The following is a 23,411-nucleotide window of genomic DNA, read 5'->3' on the forward strand; positions in this document are numbered from 1 at the left end:
TGGTGGTCGAGTTTGCCCAAGGGTCGCTGGCCGTTCACCTCACGGCGTCTGGTAAGTCCTTCATGGACTTATCCAGCGCTTTTGACACAGTTTACAGGGGGAAGCTGTGGACATTAATGGAAAAAATGGGCTTCGAGGAGGCATTCACTACCCTGTTACGTAGATTGAACTCGACAACCTCTGTCTCCATACGTTATGGACCAGGGGGGTGAAAAAACTAGGCCAATAGTGTCCACAAAGGGAGTTAGACAGGGACGCATTTTGGCCCCCTTTTTATTTCTCCTATACACAAATAGGGTAGAATTTTTTTTATTGGAACAACATTTGGACTATCCAATTATAGGAAGTAAGCCAGTTGCCCTCCTTTCATATGTGGATGATACGGTACTGATGACTTTAACTGCTAATAGCCTTCAAAAAGCTTTGATTGCTTTTACCGATTTTATGATGGCATTGGATCTTAAAGTACATTTTAGCAAGTCTTTTATCATTGTGTGTGGCCCAAAACAAACAAACACGAGGAAATGTGTGGTAAAGGAAAAGATTATAGATAAGGTACCGAATTTTACATAACTGGGAAATGTTTTCAACAGTAAATTGAATTGGGACTGATTGCAGCGAGGGCCCTACATGCAAGTAGAATTATAGGGGGTTTGTTCCGCTTTGCATGTAAGCTGGGACATACGCCGGTTGCAGAAATACTTATTTAATATAAATCTAAATGCCGGTCAGTTACAAGCTATGGGGCAGGATTAAGAGGCAATCAAAAAAGCAGCCAGCTACAAATCCTGGAATTAAATTCCTAAAAAGATTACTGATAGTCTCCATCAGTTTGTCTACAAAATTATGTCACTCTTAATTGGGAGTGAATTATGTTGGAGACAGAATAAAAATTGCCCCATTGATTATATGGGGGAAAATGTGGTCCTCAGAGGAATTGTCATTTACTAGAGCGATTGTTAAGGATTGTATGAGTTTGGATAAGGCATTGTCTATCCCGTGGCTCTGTTATGTTAAAAACGTATTTAATAACATTGGTCTGGGAAAATATTATGATAATCCCGAAAGTATACAATCTAACGTGAAATTAACCATAAAAAACGCTTATTATAACAAAATAAGAATGCCCAACTTGGCGGATGCAGTACAAAAATAGGGTCGGTCCGAGTTAGAAAGTCTCAAAAAACATTTAGAAAACCAGTTATATGGTCGGACACACAATCAATGACTTAAATGTGAATTCCTTTAGAATACGTTCTTCACAAAATTAAACTAATCATTTCAAGTTCATTGGCATTTATTCATGCAAAGTTTCAATCAAATTGCAGCCAATATTTCATTTTGAAGAGATAACAAACATAACCATGTAATTGTAGAATCATTACATTCATAAATTCGAAAGAGTGCTCTCGGTGAAAGGGGGAGGGGTGAGTGAAGTGAGGGGGACACGGTAAAGGTGTAGTGACATCTTTATGGCATCATGTTGCAATTGAAAAAACCTTTACAATCAGATCAGTAAGCAAAGGTTCCCAAAATTCATCACACATATAGGGCGAGAAACAATCTCATATTTGAATCCTATGGTGTGAGGCAAAGAAAGCGTAGTTCTACGTTTCGACCCCTGATTACGCTAAAGGGTTGCTTCACGCCTCATGTTGGGGTCTTCATCAGGAAGGAGGGAGAGCCTATGGGGCAAGGTTAAAAAACTTATTTTAGTAACTATAGGTGATTGTGCGTTTTAAAAATGGTGAAAGTGGGGATGTGGTAATACCTACATCAGAGGACGGTCGGCATCTGTACCGTCTTTAACGGGGCCATGGCACAGCTCCCAAGTTTATCTGGAATAAATTAGCACTAAACATCAGGGTGCTAGTTTGAAAAAAACTGCCTGGGGTGAGCGGTCACTCAGGTCGGGACTTACTTGTAAGATGAGCTTATTAGCAAGATACCGGTGTGCGCTGTGGGATCATTCCTCACGCCCGGGGACATCAATTGCTCCTTACTGTGGGGACAGAAAAGTAGCATGCTGGAGTTTAAGATCGCGGGCATGAACGTTAGGCATTTGCCGCGAAGAGAAATAGGCTATGGGTGTTACAACCAAGCTGAGAGGGTTACAACATTACCTTAAAGCGGGACCTCATGGGTAGGTTCCCGTTACACCGGCGAACTGCATCCGTGAGCTTACTCGCGGTGCAGCCGCTGGATGCCCGTAATGGCAAAAAGGGCTCGACGTTAACGACCAATCAGGAGGTCGGAAAACCGGGTGCGCTCCAGACCTGAGGGAATGTCTACAAAGTATTCAATTACGCGTTTAGACGGCAGGGAGGGAGTCTGAAGATACCATATGCCGTGTATGCGCATGGAAAGTGATCGAGGCTAGAAGAGGGCTCTAGAGCGCCACATTGTAGCTACGTGGTCAGTTGGATTTAAGCCACAGTTAAGCCCAAGATACATATGAAGGTATTCACCGATCATTCATAATTACACAAAAAATTAAAACACTTGTATATAGATGGTCGTGACAGCAGGCAATGATCAATTTGGAATTGTAGACATTATACTTTGGCAAATTACATGTGAAGGACAATGCATAAAGTGAATACAATACTCAAATAAGGCCCAAAGGGGCGCTTTCTGCATGGAAATGGGCGGTATAGGAGGGAATAAGCTCTATACTGATATTCAATGTTCATTCTGGATACAGTCCAGCCATCTGGGAGAAATTGGCGTCAAGTTCATTTAATCCCCTCCTTATGGTTTGAAATTTCTGCATCCACTTACACTCTCTGATGTTGAGGATAGAGGTCAAGTTGCCCCCCCGTGGCCCCAGAGAAACTTTTTCAACTACTAGTCCAACGTAGAGATTCTGGTGTGTGGTTTTTTTCTTGGAAGTGTTCCACCAACGGTGCCCCAGTCGTGGAACACCGGATTCTGCTACAGTGTTGGCGGATGAGTCCTTAATATATAGGCAGCCAACAGGTTTGAATTCTACTTAACCTTTACCACTCATACACAATCATGCTTCCTCCTGACTAGGTGTCGTTTTGGTACATTGCACTTTCTTGTGGCTTTTCCTAAACAGGCAAGTTAGTGTGAGAGACTGACTCCCTGTTTATGTAATAATTCGGCCCAACAAAGCATAATGCACTTTATGCTCTTTTGTACATTATATAAAGACATAAGAACTCGTATTATTAGGCCAATCCTGAAGGAAATGTATCCCTGTTCTTATCAAGAGGGTTTTAACTATTTATGATCTTTGCCATCTGCTGTTGTTTGCAGGGCTGTGCTTAATTTGATCAGAACTGCCCTATCCGTTAGAAAACGGTATGAATTGTGTAAGTGAAACATGGCTGTATGATTATAGGTTTTAAACTCATCCTGTCATTTTTTAAGGGACAGAGAATATGCTGAGTGTTTAAAATTATGTTTTAACTTTTTTAAACTGTGAATTTATATATTAATCTTCCCTAAATGTTGTATAGAAAGTTTTAAAATGTTTTATATGTGATGTATACTTTTATGATTCGATAAATCTTATAAAGTTATTTTTGATGATAATAATGATGAACTGATTATAAACAAGTAATTCAAAGAGCTATAAGAGATTAGGGAATAATAAAACAAAACAAGACTGGAGAGCAATGGTGGATAGTGAGAACGATCTTTTAAGAAAAGGAAGGATAGTGGCATGCTTAAAGGAACCTAGCAAGACTCCAGAAGAACCATTTAATAAGGCAGTCATAATGTATCTCAACCGAACAAATGAAGATCATACAAACACTGCCTTAAAGGATCTATATGGAGTATAGTATAAGGCTCTTTGCACCAAGTAGACTATTTTCTTTAGTATCGGCTCAAGTTATTTTGCTGAATGTGGCCCCTCCCTAAGCCCCGGAACCACGTAATGGCACACACATACAATCTATCTGCCAACCATTGTTCAAGTTGTATAGCACTGTAGCGGGGTCGTCAATGGTACAAAGAGGCCAGTTTGCCAAACTTGATTTCTAGCAGTAGCAACACGACTTTAGAGCCAATGTTCTAACTGACAGAGTTCTGAAGATTAACAGCCTGAAACGCCCTCCTTCACAGTTTTGGTTTTCAGAGGCATGACAGGAAATCCAAAGGACTGCGGCAAACCTTTCCTAGGTAGGAAAATGCCTTGAAAATTAACCAAGAAAAACAATTTCAAATGAAATCAAAAATCAGATAGCCATCCATGGAAGAGCTCCCAAGCAGTAAGATCAACGTGTTTCTCTGCCTGCAAAACAGAGAAAAAAGGAAGAAAAGACAAGTGGCCATTTTGGAATGGATGCACAATTGTGCTGTACATGGGGACACACCACACATCACCAGCCCGCATTTTGTGCTGACGCACAAGAACAAGTTAAAAAGCAATGCTCGAGGACTCTTTGTGTAACAACTGAAGTTTAATTTAATAAGAAAGCGGATCTGTAGGAAATTGGGAACAAACTAATGAACAAAAGAGTAAAAACTTTAAACGAAACACAAACAATTATTGCCACGCCGGGACTTGTTTAAAAAGTAATATCACTCTAAATTAAGAAGTTTGCAGGTGCCCAATATGGTCTGCAGCTAAAAGATATTAAAAGATAGCAAATTAAAGCTAAAAGGAAAATCAATTCAGATTTTCCGCAGGAACCTTTCAATTCCTCATTTTACCTGCATTGCTGATTTTGAAGGAATCCTGTGGTATATTATGGGAACAAGGAGGCCATAAATTTGAACAACAGCTTGTAAAGCATGATTAAAATCGTTCAACCAGGTGCAAAGATCAAGGGCAATAAGCAGCTTCCCGCATTCTTTTATTCTTTTAACCTGAAGATAAAATAAAGCATCTTACATTAGAGGACAGAGCAATGGCAAAATATTAATATCACAAACAGAGCAGACATCATCTCTCCGACTTAGTTGTGGACTATCGAGTCATGACTATGATTAAACATATACAAGGCACTTTCTGCAACTATAATATTATACCGTGTTTCCTCATGATACTGAGGAGCAGTGTGAGCATGACACGTTTCGTTTAGTTGCAGGTAACCCACCCAGTTTAGGAGTACATGCAGGCTTAGGAACACAAGCTTAGTCTTTTCATGAAAAATAAGCAATGGTTTATCAGGTATCAATGCATTTTTTAAGCACACATTAGCTATGCTTTACAGTAGGGGTAGGCGAAGTTTTTGTTATGCTGGGTAATCTTGCATACTTGAGTAATTTCACACTACTTTTGTGATACACAAATGAACGAAAACGCACTCTTTTATGCCATCTTTGTAAAACAGTCATTTTGGGCAAACATTCATCTGTGGGAGCATGGGAACAGCCAATGAAGAGAGCGCGAGCAACTACTGGTGGCTGTTCGAATTCTGTTGCATTTTGTGGTAAGAACATAGAACTAAATGCCGCATACACTCCTCATGTAATTTTCCACACATTTCGTTTAGTTAAGTGGGGAAAATTATGCACATTTTACACACCCCTATTTTACAGAAACTCTAAAAAATTATGAGATTTGAAATGCATCTGTTTGCATTGTCAAAAATGAGAAATGTTTGAATAATTCATAAAATTTGCCAATAATTTATACATGCCAGCAAGTGTATAAATTGTTAATGTACATTTCTTTTTTCACCAGTATTCCTAATCCTTCTTGAGTGAAATCTGCTCATAGTTTACAATGCACATATTGGAAAGTTGTGAAATTTTATATCATGTTTTGATTGCCTTTTTTCGTTAACTATTCTACTTTCATTGTTTCTCTTTTTTCCCCACACCCTGTACTAAACTACAAATATTAGGAACATTTTTCACATTTTTATGGAATTTTCAATCTGTTAATCTTGCTCCCTCTTCTTTTTTTCCCCTGACCCCTTAAATGTGATGTGCCTCAGGGGCCATTTGTTTAGCATCTGTGCTCATCTTCTGACCATACTTGTCCACTCCCTTAGCCTTTCCTATGCATACATTGAGGGCACTTAGCTCTTTATTTGGTTGGGTGGTGATGTGTTTGACCTTTCCTAACGTTGTCTGGAAGTGGAAGGGCGTGAATGGTTTAACCTCAACTAAGACAACTATGGTATCTATGGTTTGGTCTCCAGGCAGACTCCAGGCTTGGATGTATACTAGCCTTGAGAGACAGGATCATTTCCCCCCTCTGTAAGTACTGTCCACAATTTAGGGATTTTCCTTCTCTCCAACTTTGCAAATCTTTTCGGAAGACGCTGTGCGCACTTATCTTTATCGACTCGTGAAATTGATGCCACTAATTAGCAATAATGGCAAAAGGTTTGCAGTTTCAGTCCCTATCAACTTCCAACTGGATTATTTTAACTCTCTTTTTGTGGGTTTTCCTCACTGCTTGCTTCACCCATTTCAGGCTCTCCAGAATGAAGCAACTTATATAACTGAAGGGTTCAGTAAGACTTAGGGTCATATGTATCATGCATTTTATTGGTCACAAAGAATCAGGTCGTTTGCGACTAGCAATATTTATTTTGGTATGAATGAGTAATGAATGAATGAATTCATTTATAAGTATGATTAATTAAAATCATCACAATTTTGAAGGAAGTGGAGCAAAGGGTAGTAGGCCAGTTTAAAATCAGGTTTTAAGAACAGTGATGTTCTTTAAAATCATGTCAACAATTTGATGTGTAGGTGACCAGTGCTCGACCTGATGGCTTGAGTCCGAACAGTTTTCTTAGTGGTCAATTCAAATATTTTTCTTTTAAATCAATGGTGTCCTTAGTGTCTTTGAGTCCTCTAAGAAATGAGTGATCCTTGTACTATGGGGCTCCTTTGGCTGTTAGTCGCTATCTGCATGTGCCATTTTGTCATTCAGAAGTAGTCAGGTTTGATGTAGAAATCTACCAAAATTGGCCATGTCCTTCATTGTGTCCAAGATGTAGAGCTGGCAGATGGCTTCCTTTGCTGTATGAGTGCCCTGTTGGAGGAAGATGGGCCTGAGATGAATTTGGCATGCTTGTCAAAGTGCCGGGCAGCATAGTAATATGTGTGCCAAAGATTCCCTTTTATAGTGGATTAGCCTGCATTCAATGATGCCTGTGAGTGATTTCCAGATTGGATAAAATTATTTTAAGGGAAGAGTGTGTAATCTTGCGGCTAAAATCTGGTTTAGTGTCTGTCTCCCCATGTCCTGCGTGAGGTGGGGCTTGGTTGTTTGCAGTGTTCGTGGAAGTCATAAGGTTTTGTGGAAGTCCCTTGCCGCAAGAGATTCCATGTCTAGAGTGCAAGACAAGAGATGCAGATTTTTTTTGGTTGATGTTTTGATGGTTGCGTAGTCAATTATATTTGAATCCCAGTTCTCAATGGCCAATTGCAGTAATTCCTTTGCTGTTGTAAATTTGGCAGATTAGGGGTTATTCAGTTTTGCGAAAATGGTTTTTATGAGTGCTTTCATGGAGTTTTCTGAGCCCGCAGTTGCCAGAGGAGTATTTCGCTAAGGTGGCCAACCCTTCTAGTTTTTGTTGGTTGAGGAAGAATTCGAGGCGGATCAAGGTGTTCCTGTGCAAGTGGGCAGATGGAATAATTTCTTGTATGCTGCGAATTGTATTTTTTCCAGGTCTTTGGCAAGCATTCCCAGGAATGCCTGCTGCACATAGTTGAGAGATAGTAGCAGTTCGGCCAGTAGTACCCTTCGAATTGCCGTTATTGTTGGGCTATCAAGGGTAGCATGCAGCTTACAAAAGGCGTGTGTGACCATCTTTCCTTTCAGCCTCATTTTGTGTAGGTAGAGCAAGGAACGGCCAGTTTCACTCAGCCAAGCACCTAGATAGATGTAACTTTGTGCACAGTCCAGGCTGAGTGTGCCCAGGTGCCACTTTGTGGGCCTTTTTTTGGGTGGCTGCCAAAGATCACAATTTTAGATTTGCTCACATTGGCAACCAGCTCATTCTTGATGATATATTCCAACAGTGCATTAACAGCTTTTTGAAGGCCTATTTTTGTGTGGTCCAAAGGAACTAGGTCATCAGCCTACTGCGTCAGGCGGATTTTTTTATTTCCGATTTGTGGTGTAACGAGGGATGCCCCACAGAGCGCCAAGCCCAGGTCGGCGGTATACAGATTGAATAATAACAGTGCCAGGATAGACCGCTACTTTAGTCCTCAGTATGTGGCAATTTTTTCTGTGGCAGACTCCCTGGTGAGTTTGATCCTTACCCAGGTTCTGGAGTACAGCGACCTGATGGCTTGCAGTAGTTTCGGACAGGTGTTCCACCCCTCCAGTTTCCACCAGAGGGTGTTGCGTACTGTCCCATCAAAAGCTGCGGAGTAGTGGAAGTAGGTGAAAACTGAGGGAGGGAGCAGCAGGCTGCTGCCCTTTGGGCTAAATATGACAAGACTGTGATGTTATCGACTGTCGAACCCCCTGGTCTAAACCCGGTCTGATAGAATGAGAGGAGACATTCAGTGTATTCCCAGTCCGCAATTTCCTGCAGCAGTTTACTTGCATAGGCTTTTCCCCCAATATCCAACAGTGCAATCATCTGATAGTTCTTTGGGTCAGCATTTACCCCTTTCTTGAAAATTGGCTGCAGGAGTGAGCCCCTCTATGAGTCTGGAACATCCTCCAGGATCCTGCATTCTGCATACAACAGTATAAGGTTTGAATCCCAGAAATGTATGCCTTCCCTGAAGAGGGAGCCGGGCAGGCCATTAGGGCCTGGGGCTCCATTTTTTAGATCCTCTTTAGGGCAATGCGTATTGCTGCTTAGCGTGGGCCTGGGCGTGTTCCACAGGAGGCCTGGGTCTCGTTTTTTCTGATGTGCTCTGTGGGGCATTTCCATTTTGGCACATAGCTTCCTGATCACTAGTGTAAAGTAACTTCACAAGTGCAACCCATGACTCTGCTGCGACCGAGTCCCCTCTGTTTGAGGCCCCATGTAGTAGGATGTTTAAATATTGCCAAGATTGTTGAAGATTACCGGGGGCCAGCAGTTCGAAGATCTCTATCCATTTCTCATTGTTTGCTTTCTGTTTAAGTTTCTAGGCTAATTGTGTGTGTTGCTTTGCTGCTTTTTGGAGGCTTCAGATGGTATATTTTTGTTAGCCCTTTGTTTTAATTTTAAGAGCTGCGTACTTTGCTTGATCTCCGGATCTGGACCTAGGGTATGGGTTGCGGTGCTTAGTTTTCTGCTTGTGGTCTTTCCTTGGAGCAGCGTGCCCAGTTCTAGCGAGAGCTTTTCCCATGCTCCTATAATGGCCAACTTGTTTGTCGCTGTCTGCAAGCCTGTCCAAGTGGATTTCTAAATATCGAATTTGTTAATGGTCGTCTGCATCCATTTTTATTCTCCTCAGCAGTCTATGTTGTTCCTCACCTTTTGACTTTCCGAGGGGGCTGAGAATATGGCATGTTCTCGATGTGGGCTTTTGGTGGAGCAAAAGTGCCGCGTGGTCACTTTCACTCCATAGGAGCACATCGTAACGAAGCATGATTTTGCCTAAACGCTGGCTCAATATGATTTAGGCGACGGATGTTTGGTTGTTATAAGTGGGTAGATGGACTGTTCCTGGCTCAGACATTGTTGATATAAATTTGTCTGATTCTACGTTGTAGCTTATCAAAAATCCTTTCTTATTCAATACCCACCAGCGGGGGATTCTCATTTAATGAAAAAGAAATCAAATTGATTCTCAAAACTTATCAAGTAGATATGAAACACACCACTACCAAATAATGATATGTGCATAATTAATATATATTAAATTATAAAAGGCATGACATATAAACACACAAAGGATTATTCAGAGGTTATTACACAGAAAAACACTATGAAATTACAGTACATGAAATACAAACAAGTATACACATAAATCATATTACAATTGAATCAACAAAAATTGTTTACATATAACACAATCAGTAAAATCAACGTCATAATCTTGTGCGACCGTCCTAGCCTAAACATTTTGAATTTTGAATTTGAATTTAAAAACATTTATATAGCGCGCATTTACCACGCGGTTTCTTGGCGCTTTTAGATTGCGAGGAGGCAGCAGGAGCGGAGGGGGTTTTAGACAGCGTGAGCTCGGGAGAAAAGCAGGGTTTTAAGACCTTTACGGAACTCAGTGTAGGAGGGGGTCATGCGAAGTTCCGCAGGAAGGGAGTTCCAAAACATGGGGGCGAGAACTGCAAATTTGGTTCCGCCCGCCTTTTTCTTTCTGAACCGGTGAGTGGTGAGGAGTGCCTGGTGGGTGGAACGGAGCTCTCGGCCCAGTGAGTAAGGCTTGATGGCGGAGCAAATAAACTCCGGGGCAGTGCCCATTTTGGCCTGAAAGGTGAGGCAACCAAGCTTGAATAAGGCTCGCTCTTTCACCGGCAGCCAGTGCAGTGCCTGCAGTAAAGGGGTGGCGCGATGGTATTTAGGCAGGCCATGGATCAGGCGGGCAGCCTGGTTCTGCCGAGGGGAGAGGCAGTGATTGATTTCCACGTAGGTGCTCAGGGTGCTGGTTACGTGGGTTTCCAAAACCTTGCCCAAGTAAGGCAGAAGGGAGATGGGACGGTAGTTGGAAGGGGATGAGGGGTCGGCACCAGCCTTTTTTAAAATGGGGATAACAGCCGCAAATTTGTGGGCAGCGGGAACCACTCCGTTCCTGAGTGAGTCATTCAGGAGTGTGAGGGATGGGACATAAAAACTTAATTGATGGATCTCAAGTTTAAGTGGACTATAACGTTTGATTTTCATACACGTCGACATTTCGACCACTTAAAGAAGTGTGAAATTGGTAACCATCGCTACAGGGTCTTCATCAGGACTAAGGACCAAATTGTATGATGCCGAGTTCCTCAAATTGAACAGCCTCACTTGGCAGGTCTTCTTTGTAAAAAATATAAAGTGGAGGGGCACAGTGTGCTCCCTACGAGCTTTACAGCGTCAGGCGTTGAGGAGTCAAATGAATAAATTAAGTAACATTGTGTCAACAAACGGGGCCCATTGCCTCCGTTGCCAAAGAAAGTTCCAAAATCCTACCTCTGGCTGCTATGTTCGGAGATTAAAGAGAAGGTATCCCTGATTAGATTACAGACAGAATATAATTGTGTCCAACAGGCACCGATCACTCCCGTGTGCCCAAATGAGTCGGAGGCAGAATGGCTGCCTGGACCGCAGTTGAGAGAGTCTGCATCTGGCAGATGCCCAGGTAATCAGGATGCAATCCTCATTATATGAGGCCACTGACTCTTGAGTTGGCCTCCTGTTTTGGCGGCCTATTGGGCGAAATAAAAACCACCTCTCGGGTTGGTTTTGCCTGTTGATCTTCCTGCCTAGTCTTAACTAACTTCGCTTTTGAGAAGCCAGGCTACCTATCCAAGCCAAGGCACTTGTAGCTGTTCAAATAGGCGCCCGTTCTGCTGTTGCGGTGACATTATTATTGAGTATTTATAAAGCGCACAGCTATTCAATAGAGTTTCCCGGTGCTCAGCAGAACATGCGTAAACTATTCCAGGACCGGCTCGCCAGAAGAGCTTAACCATGGAATAACCATGTCTTTAGTTGTTTTCTGAAGAGCCATATATCAGTCAATTGTCTGAGTTTGATGGGAAGTTTATACGACATAAGACATAAGGCAGCAGCGCTGCTTCAAGAGCCGGTTGCATGTTGTTTCTTGAGACATTTCTTCTCTCTTTGTGTCATTGGTGGTGCTATTTGGGGGCACCCTGTGTCCCAGTGGCCCCTACGTTGTTGGCCTCAAGATCCTCTGTTTGATTGCTGTGCCCGGCTGTTGAAACAGAATGTAGTGGCTCCTCTACCAGTGAGGTGGGTACCGGTCGAAGCGATGCCAGCTTGTCCACTATCTCCAGGCACTGGGGGGTGGGGTGGGGGGGTCATGCTGCTTCTGACTTCAACAATCTAATCTACTTTCCTGGCGAAGTCAGCCATTGTGAGTGCCATTACTTTAAGAGTTTCCATCTGTATTTCAAGTTTCTCTGATTGCCGTGTTAAGGCATTTATGGCTGCCGTCAAGGAGGTGCTGACCAACCTTAGCAGATTGCCTTGCACACATGAGAGCTCAAATGGTAATAGAGAGGGTGACATTCTGCAGTGAGTAGCTTAATTCTGGCTCAAAAGGGGATTCAAAGATGATACATGATCCCTCAATTCACTTATGTGTGTGAGTCTTGATTCAGCTCTGCCTTTGCCACTTTTCTTTGTTGCCCGAAGCATCAGAAATGGTTTTTGGAGTGTTGAGTGGGCTTGTATTGCCGTCCGGTGTCACTTGGGAGATGGCTATAGAGTCTGGTGGTGTTATAGAAGACTCAATAATTGGAGCTCCAAGATCTCATAAGTTGTTTCAGGAATGGTTCATTTTCTTTTCCCAAAAGTGGCTTGCTTCCTTGGAGTGGCTGGGTGCTGATTGTGTGATGGTTGGGTGGGGTGTTTCTATTGCCAAGAATCTGGGAGCTGGGCCTGTCCCAAAGATGATGCCCATGCCTGTGGCTGGGAGTGGGGTTTGCTCTCTTTTGGTGAAGAAGGCATCTTTCCCTGTGCCTTGGAGGTCCTGGTCATGCTGGCTTGTATCATCAGGCCCTGCACTGCTCTCTGTGGGGGTAGGCTTCCGGATCCACACCCAAGGTGTAGATTTTGGTTTCTACTTTGGCCTTACTGCAGCCTGGCGTGGGCCTTTCTTTGTCAATGTAGCAGTGATACCTTTTGGTGAGTGCCTGCATGCGTAGAGGCTGTTGAGGGGATTCTAAGTCTCAAGATGTGGCCTTAGCTGATGGAGAAGTTCAGTTGCGGAATTGATAGTCTTAGCCTCCTTGCTGATAGGTCGCGACCTGACGTTGCCTGTGGGGAGGCAGCCCAGAGGGACAAGCAGTAGGCCATGGGTCATGGGGTAGGCACCTAGCACTGGTGCAAGTGAGCTAGTTGGTGTTGCTAATTTTACTGTATCATGCCCAAGGTGTGGCGACCATGCCCAAAGTGCGGTGGGCAGAACTCTCCAGACACCCCCCTGCAAATGCTCGGGGTTCACACTTGTGTCTGCCACTGGTCTACCCGGCTTGCCTGCTCCTGCCCCAGGAGTGTCCTGTTGCTCAGTCTGGCTGAGAGCTGTGTGAGTGTACCCTCCAAATGCCTCACTCCAGCCTGCATGATGTCATGACCCCCGGTCCTGGCCCTAGTGCTACACTCGGGTGGTTCCTCGGCCGGGGTTTCCTGTTCCCGGCAGCTCGGTTCGATACACACACACCAAGCGGGCCCAATGAGTGGCAGAGCAGGGAATGCAACAGGTGGAGCCTAGCCCAGACTCAGGCTCAGGATCAGGGAGACACAGGTCTTATCAAATTTGTGGGCCTTACCAGAGGGAGGGTGGGATGAGGTGGGTGAGTCAAAGCCTCCTCATGCTGCCAGTCACTGCCACCTTCTAAGCCATCTTCACTCCCTGTCCCTCCCTTCACTGTATGTTATCCTCCGCCTCTGCCTTCCAGTAAACTTGACAATGAGTGGGGCACACCAGGCTGCACCCGGACCAGGCCGGGCCGCCTCCACTATCGCCTGGGGCTCACTGTCAGCAGGAGCCGACTATGGCTCCTGCACTCGTAACTGCAAGTTGAGGGGTGGTGGCTGGCAGTAGCTCAGTGCTCACTCATGACTGTGGGGAAGGGCTGTAGCAGCAGGCCAGGACTTTCAGGAACTTGGCACGTACTGGCTTAGCACGCACAGCCCCTCAGAGATCAGCGGGTGCGGCGGCTCTGGCCCTGCTCTTTCGCCTCTCCCTCAACTTCTCTCATCGTCAGCTCACCTCAGCGTAAGCACCTTGTCAAGGTTCTTCACTGATATGAGAGTTTTTGGTAGGAGTGAGTGTGTTTGCCTTTCATCTCTGTGCAACATGGCTGGTATTCTCCTGTTTTTTCTGGCAGCTCTGTGATTTGCTCCCAGCAGTTTTCGAATCTTAGGTTCAACTTTAAATCACTAGTTAACTACACCAAACATGACTGCTCTCAATATTATGTGGTTTAGTGTTGACACAGGACGAGGGAAGCTTTGCATGTGCAAGATATGTGTGGGTTGCTCAGTTGTGGTTTAAATCCTCCTGTAGTAACTGACACGTAGCGTGAGGAGCGGCATTAGGAATCTCCACATTTTGGTATGTTTGAATTCCAATTTGCAAATCAGTAACATGTTATCGAATCGCAATTTGGAATTGCGAAAACAAACAGATACATTATTAGGAACTGGCGTGTTTAGGGCGTCCCTTCCAATCACAGCAGTATGTATTGTGGCCAAAATGTAGTCGTAGAACATTTGCATTGGTAACCCATTCGCACTTGGGAAGGGGTCCCCAAGGGACCCCTTCCCCTTTGGGAATGGTAGCAAAAATGTTTTTTCAGAGCAGGCAGTGGTCCCACGAAGATGCACCATGCTGGTCTCAACTGCCCTACCTAGACAGTTGGTCACGAGGATGGTGTATTTTGCTGCTTCTTGGTCATCCGTAATTGGGCACTGCAGGGTTGGTGGTATATTATGTCGGACAACTGGCAAGATGTCTGCCACTCTGTCCCACAGCACATGCAAATATCTCCCTCAGTAGACAAGAAGTGTTTATAGTCCAGAGGGCAAGTCTGCTAGAGGAGAACACAAGCTAAGCGAATGTCCGCATTCACTTTACCTGCCATGTTGCCTGCTACTTGCCAATTAACCAGGGAACAAGATTAAGCCTGTGCCCAGTTACCCACTAGCAGGGCCTCATTTAAAGGCAGGACAGGATCTTGGCTAGATTGTCATAGTTTGAGGACTTAAGTGGCAACGTTCACTTTTACCTCCATCATAGGTAAAGTGAGATCTAGCATCTTCACCATTCCCCTAATTAATGTAGCAAAGAACATGGACTCCTCTTTTGCCATGAATGGGAATGAAGAGTTGAGTCTAATGTCTGAATAGTTATCCAGGCCGCTAGCTTCCTGAAGGTCATCAAAGAGGTCTGCAACGTTGTAAGGATAAATGTCATCATTACTGTCATCATCTTCATCATCATCATGTAACGGTCTGGTAGAGTCTGCTGCAATGCCAGACTTTGCACCGGGGGGAGTCTGTAACACTGATCCCAAGAAAGGGGCCGGACTCAAATTGAGATTGAGTGGCACAGCCAGTGCCATGGATGGATCAGCTGGTGGTAACTCGCCTGGTGGCCATTTTGAATCCTTAGGGCCTGAAGACACACTAGATGGACTCTGTGAGGCATCAAAGATGGAGTTTTTTTTAGACCTGTCAGTATTAGGCTGGGCTTCCCTAAAACATTTTGTCTTAACCCCTCCTTTCTTGCTGACTTTGCTTTTGTTGGCATTAGGACTCTGTGCACCTTATCACAGCTAACGACTTCTAAAGAGCTTGAGCTCAATCCCTAAAATATGGTAAAACAGCCTTACACCTAATTAGCCTATTTAATTTACTTATAAGTCCATAGTAAAGTGGTATACCATATGCCAAGGGCCAGTAAATTAAATGCTACGAGAAGGCATGCAGCATCTGTGGTGTCACCCCCTTAAGTAGCCCCTGAAAACATGTTTCAGGACTGCCATTGCAGCCTGTTAGTAGTTTTAAACTGCAATTTTATTTGGAAAAATAAACCCCTTGCCAGGCCTAACACTCCCTTTAAATTACATAAACATTACCCCTAAAGTAGCCCAGAGGGCAGGGTGCATTGTATTTAAAAGGTTGGACATGTTCTTATAAGTTTCACATGCCCTGGCAGTGAAAAACTCCCAAATTAATTTTTCACTACTATGAGGCCTACTTCTTCTATAATAACGTTGAGTTACCTTATTACATTTAATAAGTGATAACTTTTGTTTGGGAGCTGGGAGAAATATCAAGTTTGTTGTCTAAGGAATTATAATCTAAAATCCTCTTTAGTTGTAAAGTTGAATTAAGTCACAATTCTGAAAATGATACTGTTAGAAAGTTGGCATTTTCCTGTCCTAACTATTTGGTGCCTGCAGCCTGTTCCTGGGTAACATGATTAGATGTAGTTGGAAGTTGGCCTTTGTCTATTACTCCCAGTCAGACACGCAATAGGGGTACTGGCTGTTTGCAGGATGGGGGGGTTGGAGCTGTGCACAGCCCACTTACACTTCAAAAACGCTGCCTCAGCATACACAAAACTTCAAATAGCCTTTTGTGACTCAATATATCCTGGGATTAGGGCAGGGAGATAGGGAATTCCAGACACTTCTGTGGTGGGTAAAACTAAGGGCTAGTTGGCTGGTCACCTGATCGGAGCATCAGGGACAGAAAAGGCTCCAACCATCTTGCACCTGTACACATTCTGAGTGAGTCCTGACCCTCCAAGTGGTGCCCCTCCAGTCCTGGAACATTGGAAGTGGTGTTAAAGATGCCCAGATATCCTAAATCCAAACCTTGGAACTTAAAACATTTTCTGCAAAAAAGTGTCCTGAGCACTGAGACATCTAGACATAATGATTTGTACCCTCTCACTGAAATTGACTTTATTCTTGAGATAGTAATAGCAAGCTGCTGTAGATATGCCTGTCGCTCGTTCTATAGGAAGACCTTGCATTTGATCGTGTACAACCTGGCTCTCAGGAATTGTGTTATTTGACTGGGATGAAATGAAGACTTTTTGATGTTCACTGTCATCCCTAGTCTGTTGAATAGCTAGAGACAAGCATCCGTGGTTATGGCCACTTGATCTGCTGTTGGTGCTTTCAGTAGCCAATCATCCAAGGAAGGGAATACTTGGTGACCTTGAGAACGTAGGGCCCATGCCACTGAAGTGAGGCATTTTGTAAATATTCTGAGTGTGGACTTGAGGTCGAAAGGAAAGAACCTTGAATTGGGAGTGGGTACCAGCTACCGTAAACCTGAGGAATGTTTGGTGTTTTTGATGAATGGGGATGTGTGTCCGGATAAGTCGAGAATGGGGTAGCCGGATTTTTTGATCTCCTCTGCGCTGCCTGTGAAATGACAGAATCCAGCTTAATGTGACCCGCCAGGCCCTGTATTTCTTGTCTATTCGAGGGAGCACTGGTGTTATTGTGGCCGACGTTTTCATTATTTTTACTCCCTGCTGCCAGATATAATCTATTACAGGGATCATGCAAATAGATTTCCTGGCTTCCTCCTTAAAATCATACAGAAAGCAATCTGTATGATTAACAACCATGGGGAGATGGAACCTGTTGGACGCTCTCTCCATCAAGTTGTGGAACCCCCCGATGTCTTCTGAAGTTAGTCCGCTGGGTGATGTGTGGGAGGAGAGGGTGTAGTCATTCCAGGGATCCACCGGTAGATGTGGTTCGGGGATATCTCCTTCTCTCTCGTCCTCTGAAGAAGAGGGGTTTTCTTTATCAGGTGCCTGTGTTGGTGGGTGCGGTACCATAGGTGTTGCTGGTTGGGAAAAGGCTGGAGTTGCTGGGAGCTGTGGCTGATGTGGAGGTGACTTAATCTGGACATCCTGTGGAGGAAATCTCTGCCTAAAGTCCCCCAACATGTCTTGTAGGTAGTGGATTATAGACGGTGGTAAATGGGCCATTTCCCTAGGAAGAGGTTCGGGGGAAAGCCATAGGGTCAAAAATGGCATGGAGGAACCAGATATGGCCACTAATATTGCTTTTGTTGCTCGCCCTCATAATTGTCCTCCTCTTACTGGCATTCCACATGCAACTCGGACGGGCTATGTTCCACCCCATATACCCCATCATCATCCCCCTCCTCATCTTCTGACTGTTGGAAGTCTAATAAGTGCAAGTGAGGCAACAGAGAAATCTTTGTGAAGGATGAAATATCCAGGTGTAGAAAGGTCTTTGTTACCCTGGTAATATTGACAATTGTCGATGGTGGCGTTAACATTGGCAACAACCTTGAAGAGGGAATATTCGTTGTTGACGGTCGCTGGTATTACCGTCGACGATATCATCGTCGATGGTGTCGTCGGTTGACTCGCCTACGACAGGGTCGCCAACAGTGTGCACGTTGATAGGATGCTTGTTGATGCGGCGCTTGTGGACAGCGCCTTCATCATCGACAAAGTCTTTGTTGACGAGGACGTTGATGGGATACAGGCCTGAAATGGCCGTCGTCGTCGGAGCTGACAACGTGACTGTGGTACAGGAGTTGTCATCGTCCATAATGATTTTTTGTGTTTTTTCCTTATAGAGTCTTTGGATGAAGCTGTAGAATTTTCCTTCTCCTTTCTCACAGGAGAGGTGGGGCGGATGTTGTAGGCCCGGAAGAGACTTTATGGTGTTTCTCCTTTCTATGGCCTTTGCTCTCCTGGGAGGGTTTGAGGTGTTTCCTGCCCTCACCATGGGTATTATCTTGAGACCTGGATCTTTTGTGTAGTCTGGATGAGCCATCACTGTCTTCTTCAGAAGACTTTTGTTGCTTGGTGGATTGGAGCCACAAAAGCAGCCTCCTTTCTCGATCCCTCAGAATGTTAGATGCAAAGGTTCAACAGATCTTGCATTGTCTTAACTCAGGAAAAGGATGGAGGCAGTAAATACAATTTTTATGTGGATCATCCACATGGACTCACGTCCTGACACAGTTCTTACATTGGCGGAAGAGGCGTTTCTTATCTGACATGTTAAAAAGATCAACCATCAGGAAAATTCCATAAAGAAACTGAGTAGAAATCAGGGAGACTCCCTTCACACACAACGAGCGGTGAAAATCTGAGGGAAACTGCCTCTGCTAGGAGAGTTCTAGAGGGTGCTAGCAGCTTATTAGCTGCATTCAACATTTAGTCCTTGTTTAAAAAAAGGACATAGATAGGCTATGTAAAACATGGCTCAGGGCCATTATGGTATTAGCCTATGGTATTATTTAAATACTGCTTGAATATGTTACAGTGGGACAACCACCTCGACGATTGGAATGATTCAGGCATGTAAATCTATGACAGATACCCGATACTGGATAATGTTAGTTTACCATGCACAATGTCACAAGTGTAGAATGCCATCAAAAGCTGGTTTGGGTAGGCCTGGAAGGGGAGGCATCCTAATGAGGAAGACGACAAAGGATTTTTTTTTTAATGGATCATTACTCTTGAGCGGGACTGAAAGAGTCCTAGTCCCATCAAGTAAGTGCTTGTGGGCACAAGTTAACTATTGATCAGACTTACTATTCGCAAACAGATTTACATTTTGATTTTCATTTATAATATTTAAGTAGAGCCTTAATAGGAAAACAACTTGTATCACCTATTCTTAACACCACCCTCTATCTTTTTGCATGTTGATTTGTTCAGAATAATAAGGGTAAAGGTTACTGACCCCTCTCTTTTTAGTTTTGGCAATGGTTAATGGGTCCCCTGATCCTGAGAAAAGAAACCCCTCAAACTGCAGAACCTCAGTGTGCTCTGAGATGGGGAGATCTTCCATGTGGGCTCCCCACACTGTAATGTCAAGCTGTAGCAGCCCAAACCCCTCTGCACAGGTCCAGGCTTGTGACTACACCTTTGGATTTTGGGGTGCAGTAGCTGCACCCAGATGTCATGTGTAAACGCCACCATCTGTGAAGTCCAGTGACTTAGGACAGATGGGAGCACCTTTGTGTTTATATTTTTTGTCAATTTGAAAGGTATGAAAATATTATGTGCGTATGTTTTGCAATAGTGATTGTGAACATCAGAATGTGTGCAAGTTCACCATCGCTAGTTATGCATCTGGAGTTAGGGTTACCCTTAGTTAATCTTACCATTAGCTGATAGACAACATCTTTACACATTTGAAAATGGCAATGAAAGATGGAGCAAGTCCCTATAGGTGTAACTGGACCGCTGCACATATGAAAACTCTTCTCCAACCAGGTTAGCTTTTGGATTTTAAGGAATGCACAGATTGAGAGGCAACAAGCTCCTGCCCAACTGCCTGGACATGGAAATATTAACTGGTGTCATCTTTTAACATATTGAACACCCTTCTGTACTCAGATGTAGATGGACTCTGCTGTTGTGGAAACTTCTAGACCATAGAGCATAGTGCTGCCCATTTTCTCCTTGCTAGGACCAAGTCTTAAAACCTTGCAGGTTCTCCTGGCCTGCCCCTGTTGATGTTACTTACCTGGGAGCTGAACGGCACAAAAGAGAAGTGAGGAAGGCTACATCAAAAACATTAGTTAAACTTGAGTGGCAAATCTGCCTGACAAGAGCACTCCTTCATTGCACTAACCTCTGTTGTTTTGCTCTTCATTTGACCTGCTCTTTAAGAAGAAGTCCATTACACAGTTGTATATGTTGAAGGTGGATCCTAAAAGGTCTGTAATGTCCAATGTGAGCATCGGACATTGTCTGAGCATGCATGTCTGAGCATGCATATCATTGTTTATGTGCCAGACTGCAGCCTTCCCCACTTTATCAACAATGTGGCCCTGCTAAGTATAGGAGTTGGTATCTTAGAGCCTCTGTGGATTCCAGAAAGTAAGGGGTTGACACCACGTTTAATCCTAAATTGTGAGGCAGGCTTAAACCCAAGGATCCTGTACCTGACCTTGCTAAACCCTGAGACACTTTTCCTTTCACTTGGAGGTCACTGTTGCATTTTATTTCAATTGTAACTGCGTTTCACTTCTTTTAACCTCTTATCTGTGTTTCTGAATAACTGGATCAGAGCATTAAAGTTTTGCAAACAGTAACAAAGTAACCCAGTTTTGGCCTGGAGGATTGCAATACTCCATTTTACTGTGTTGTGTTCACGACTGTGTCCCAGACTTAAAAAATTGAGGTTTTAAACATTGTTTCAACCCACTTAATTGTTAGAGAAACTATATTGGTGTTTTGTGGCGCTTTTCATTTCAAGGAGCGTTCAGGTTTTAGCAATTATTTAGTGATTGCCGACAGTATAAATTGTTCATAGTCCCCGATACTGCTTTTTTCATTATATTGTGTTGCATTATCGTCTCTTTTGTTTACTGCGTCTTGTGTGCTTTTCCCCATTTGAGCTTTATTTATTTTATACTTTAAATATATTTATAGATTTCGTTGATATTAATAAAACCTAAAAACCGGCTTGGACATTCACACTTTTATTGCAGCTATATTGTGTTATATTGTACCCCGACGTAACCCTCTCCCTCACCTTTGAGCGAAGACTTGACTGCAAGTCCACTTCTACCTTAAGTGTCAAGGAGGTTAAGAGACCTATTTTCAATAACAGATAGAGTACCTATTGTACCGGTTAATATGGGTTGAATGCACTCTCACAGCTAATGATGTTTGGGTATCCTTGTGCCTGCAAGGAGATAGGGAAAAAGCCTGGCAAGAACATACTCATATCTTTCCACAACAGTACTCCCATGTTGAGAATAATTCATTTTAGCTTCGAGATTAAGACCTTTACGTCACATTTTTGAAGCATTATCATAGTAAAGGATTTTACAGTACATAAAGCCATGTCATATTCGTAATTCCAATCACAATAGTATGAGGTAGGATAGACATGAAACTATTCACATACTTGCCACTTGTATAGACTCCCGTTTGTACACAGACGGTCACAAAAGAGTGCACCTTCTTTTACACTGACATCATTAGCAATAAAAATACTCCTTAGAAAGAGTTGCAAAAGAACAGGAGAGGCATGTGACACAGCATCCATGGACATCCTGCGCAGAAAGAAAAACAAAATAAAGGCTTAGAAAATGTAAATTATGAGTTGACTGTTAAATATGCAAAACCAGTTCCTGAATTACGGTAATATGTGGACCATAACGATTTGTAAATATGCACTGCTGCTTTCTTTGTTTGACTAAAACAGTCTAACCAGGCCTCCATAATCTTGTTAAGTGAAAGGACTTTGGGCCTGTTTTAGAGTTTGGCTGACAAATTACCCCGTTACAAACATGATGAATATCCTGTGCGCCATATTACAAGTGCCACTGTAATAATGAGGAAGGGAGAGCAGCTATGTTAGTGATAAAGTATCCATCCACAAAACTCTAAATAAGTCCCTTATTATGCCCTGATTTTTTCATTGATTAGAATAAATATATCTTACTCAACCAATCAGCTGAGATATTCCCATTTGACTTGTAGAATTACATCCACAATCCTAGTAACACATTACTCCATTTCAAGAACCCGCTGTCATTGCTTCCTAGTACCATTTAAAAAGTCATCCATTTAATAAAACGCTTCCTATTCTCTTATATCCCACTGACCCATATGCCGTATCACAACAATTTATCGCTGTCTGCTGGAGAGAAAGCCTTTGTCAAAGAGAACTTCCAAACAGTGCATATGAAGCACAGCCATAACACCAAAAATATGTTATGTATGTTATGTCATGTTATGTTATGTTGGCTTGTAGAGCGCACTATCACCCAGGAGGGTATCCTGGCGCTTATCAGGTGAGAGTCTAGACAAACCTAGGACCTAGTGGAACTACTCAAAATGCCAGGTCTTCAGCTTCTTATGGTGTTCAAGAAGTGAGGACGAGGCTCTTAGTAGTAGTGTAGTGACAGGTCGGTTCACGCTTTAGAAGACATGTAGGAGAAGGCTCAACCGCTGGATCTGGTTTACTGTATGCAATTCGATGTGTGTATGTAGGAGTCCGGATGAGCAGAGGTGTCTGTTGAGGTATGCTCGGCCAGTATATCCTCAACAACTTCAGGGTATGGAAGCATGAGGCAGTGACAGTTTGGACTTGGGCAGTCAAGCCAAGTTTACTGTTGATCATGATCCTGAAGTTCTTGACGTGGATGTAGGGGGATGTCTGTCGGGCCAAACTCTGTTGGCCACCAGATGGAGTCCCCCAGTGACATGCTGTTCTCGAAGATCAAAATGTTGGTCTTGTTAGTGTTCAGCTATAGATAGTTTGTCTTCCTCCAGTGGGTGATTTCAGTCATTCAGCTTTTGACCTTGATCCAGGTACTGGACATCTTGTCCATGAGGAAGAGAATGAGTTGTGTGTCATCTGCTTTGGAGAGGATGTTGATGTGTATGCAGATGATGCTGGCGAGAGGGATCATGTATGCCTTGAAGAGGGTTGGGTTCAGGAAGATCTTTGCACAACTCCGCAGATGAGGTTGCAAGTGCACGAGAAATACGGTGCCAACCTGACTGACTAGGTGATTCCAATGACATGTATGCTCTGGATGACGATGGGGCGGGAGACTAAGTCAGATGCTGCAGAGGGGTCCAGGAGGATGAAAACAACTGCGTCTTCTCTGTGCAGTGTCATCCAGATGTCATTTTTGGCACAGATGAGGGCAGTTTCCATACCATATGTGGTATGCTCTGAAACCAGACTGAGTAGTGTCGAGGAGTTTGTGGTCATTGAGGTATTTGGTGAGGTGTCTGTTGATGATTTTCTAGAATACCTTGACTAGGAAGGGTAGCACTGAGATTGTTATGTGGCAAGCGTTGAAGGGTCAGCGGAAGGTTTCTTGAACATTGCATGTTTC

The 23,411-nt window shown here is 43.6% G+C and overlaps 1 protein-coding gene across 5 annotated transcripts in view; it reads right to left on the bottom strand.

The window, feature by feature from the left end:
- Positions 1-23,411, bottom strand: part of CFAP54 (cilia and flagella associated protein 54) — a 2,603,731-nt gene that overhangs the window by 1,800,066 nt on the left and 780,254 nt on the right. For all 5 annotated transcript variants that reach the window (XR_013608312.1, XR_013608313.1, XM_078677994.1 and 2 more), the window contains exons 25-26: positions 21,464-21,611; positions 4,687-4,842 (exon numbers count right to left, since the gene is read on the bottom strand). Coding sequence is in view for 3 of the 5 variants with exons in the window: in XM_078677994.1 (XP_078534120.1) it covers positions 4,687-4,842; positions 21,464-21,611 (304 nt within the window). In the remaining 2 variants the exon portion in view is untranslated. The remainder of the gene's footprint in view (positions 1-4,686; positions 4,843-21,463; positions 21,612-23,411) is intronic.

The sequence above is a fragment of the Lissotriton helveticus genome, chromosome 1_1 (assembly GCF_964261635.1).
Source record: "Lissotriton helveticus chromosome 1_1, aLisHel1.1, whole genome shotgun sequence".
Classification (NCBI taxonomy): domain Eukaryota; kingdom Metazoa; phylum Chordata; class Amphibia; order Caudata; family Salamandridae; genus Lissotriton; species Lissotriton helveticus.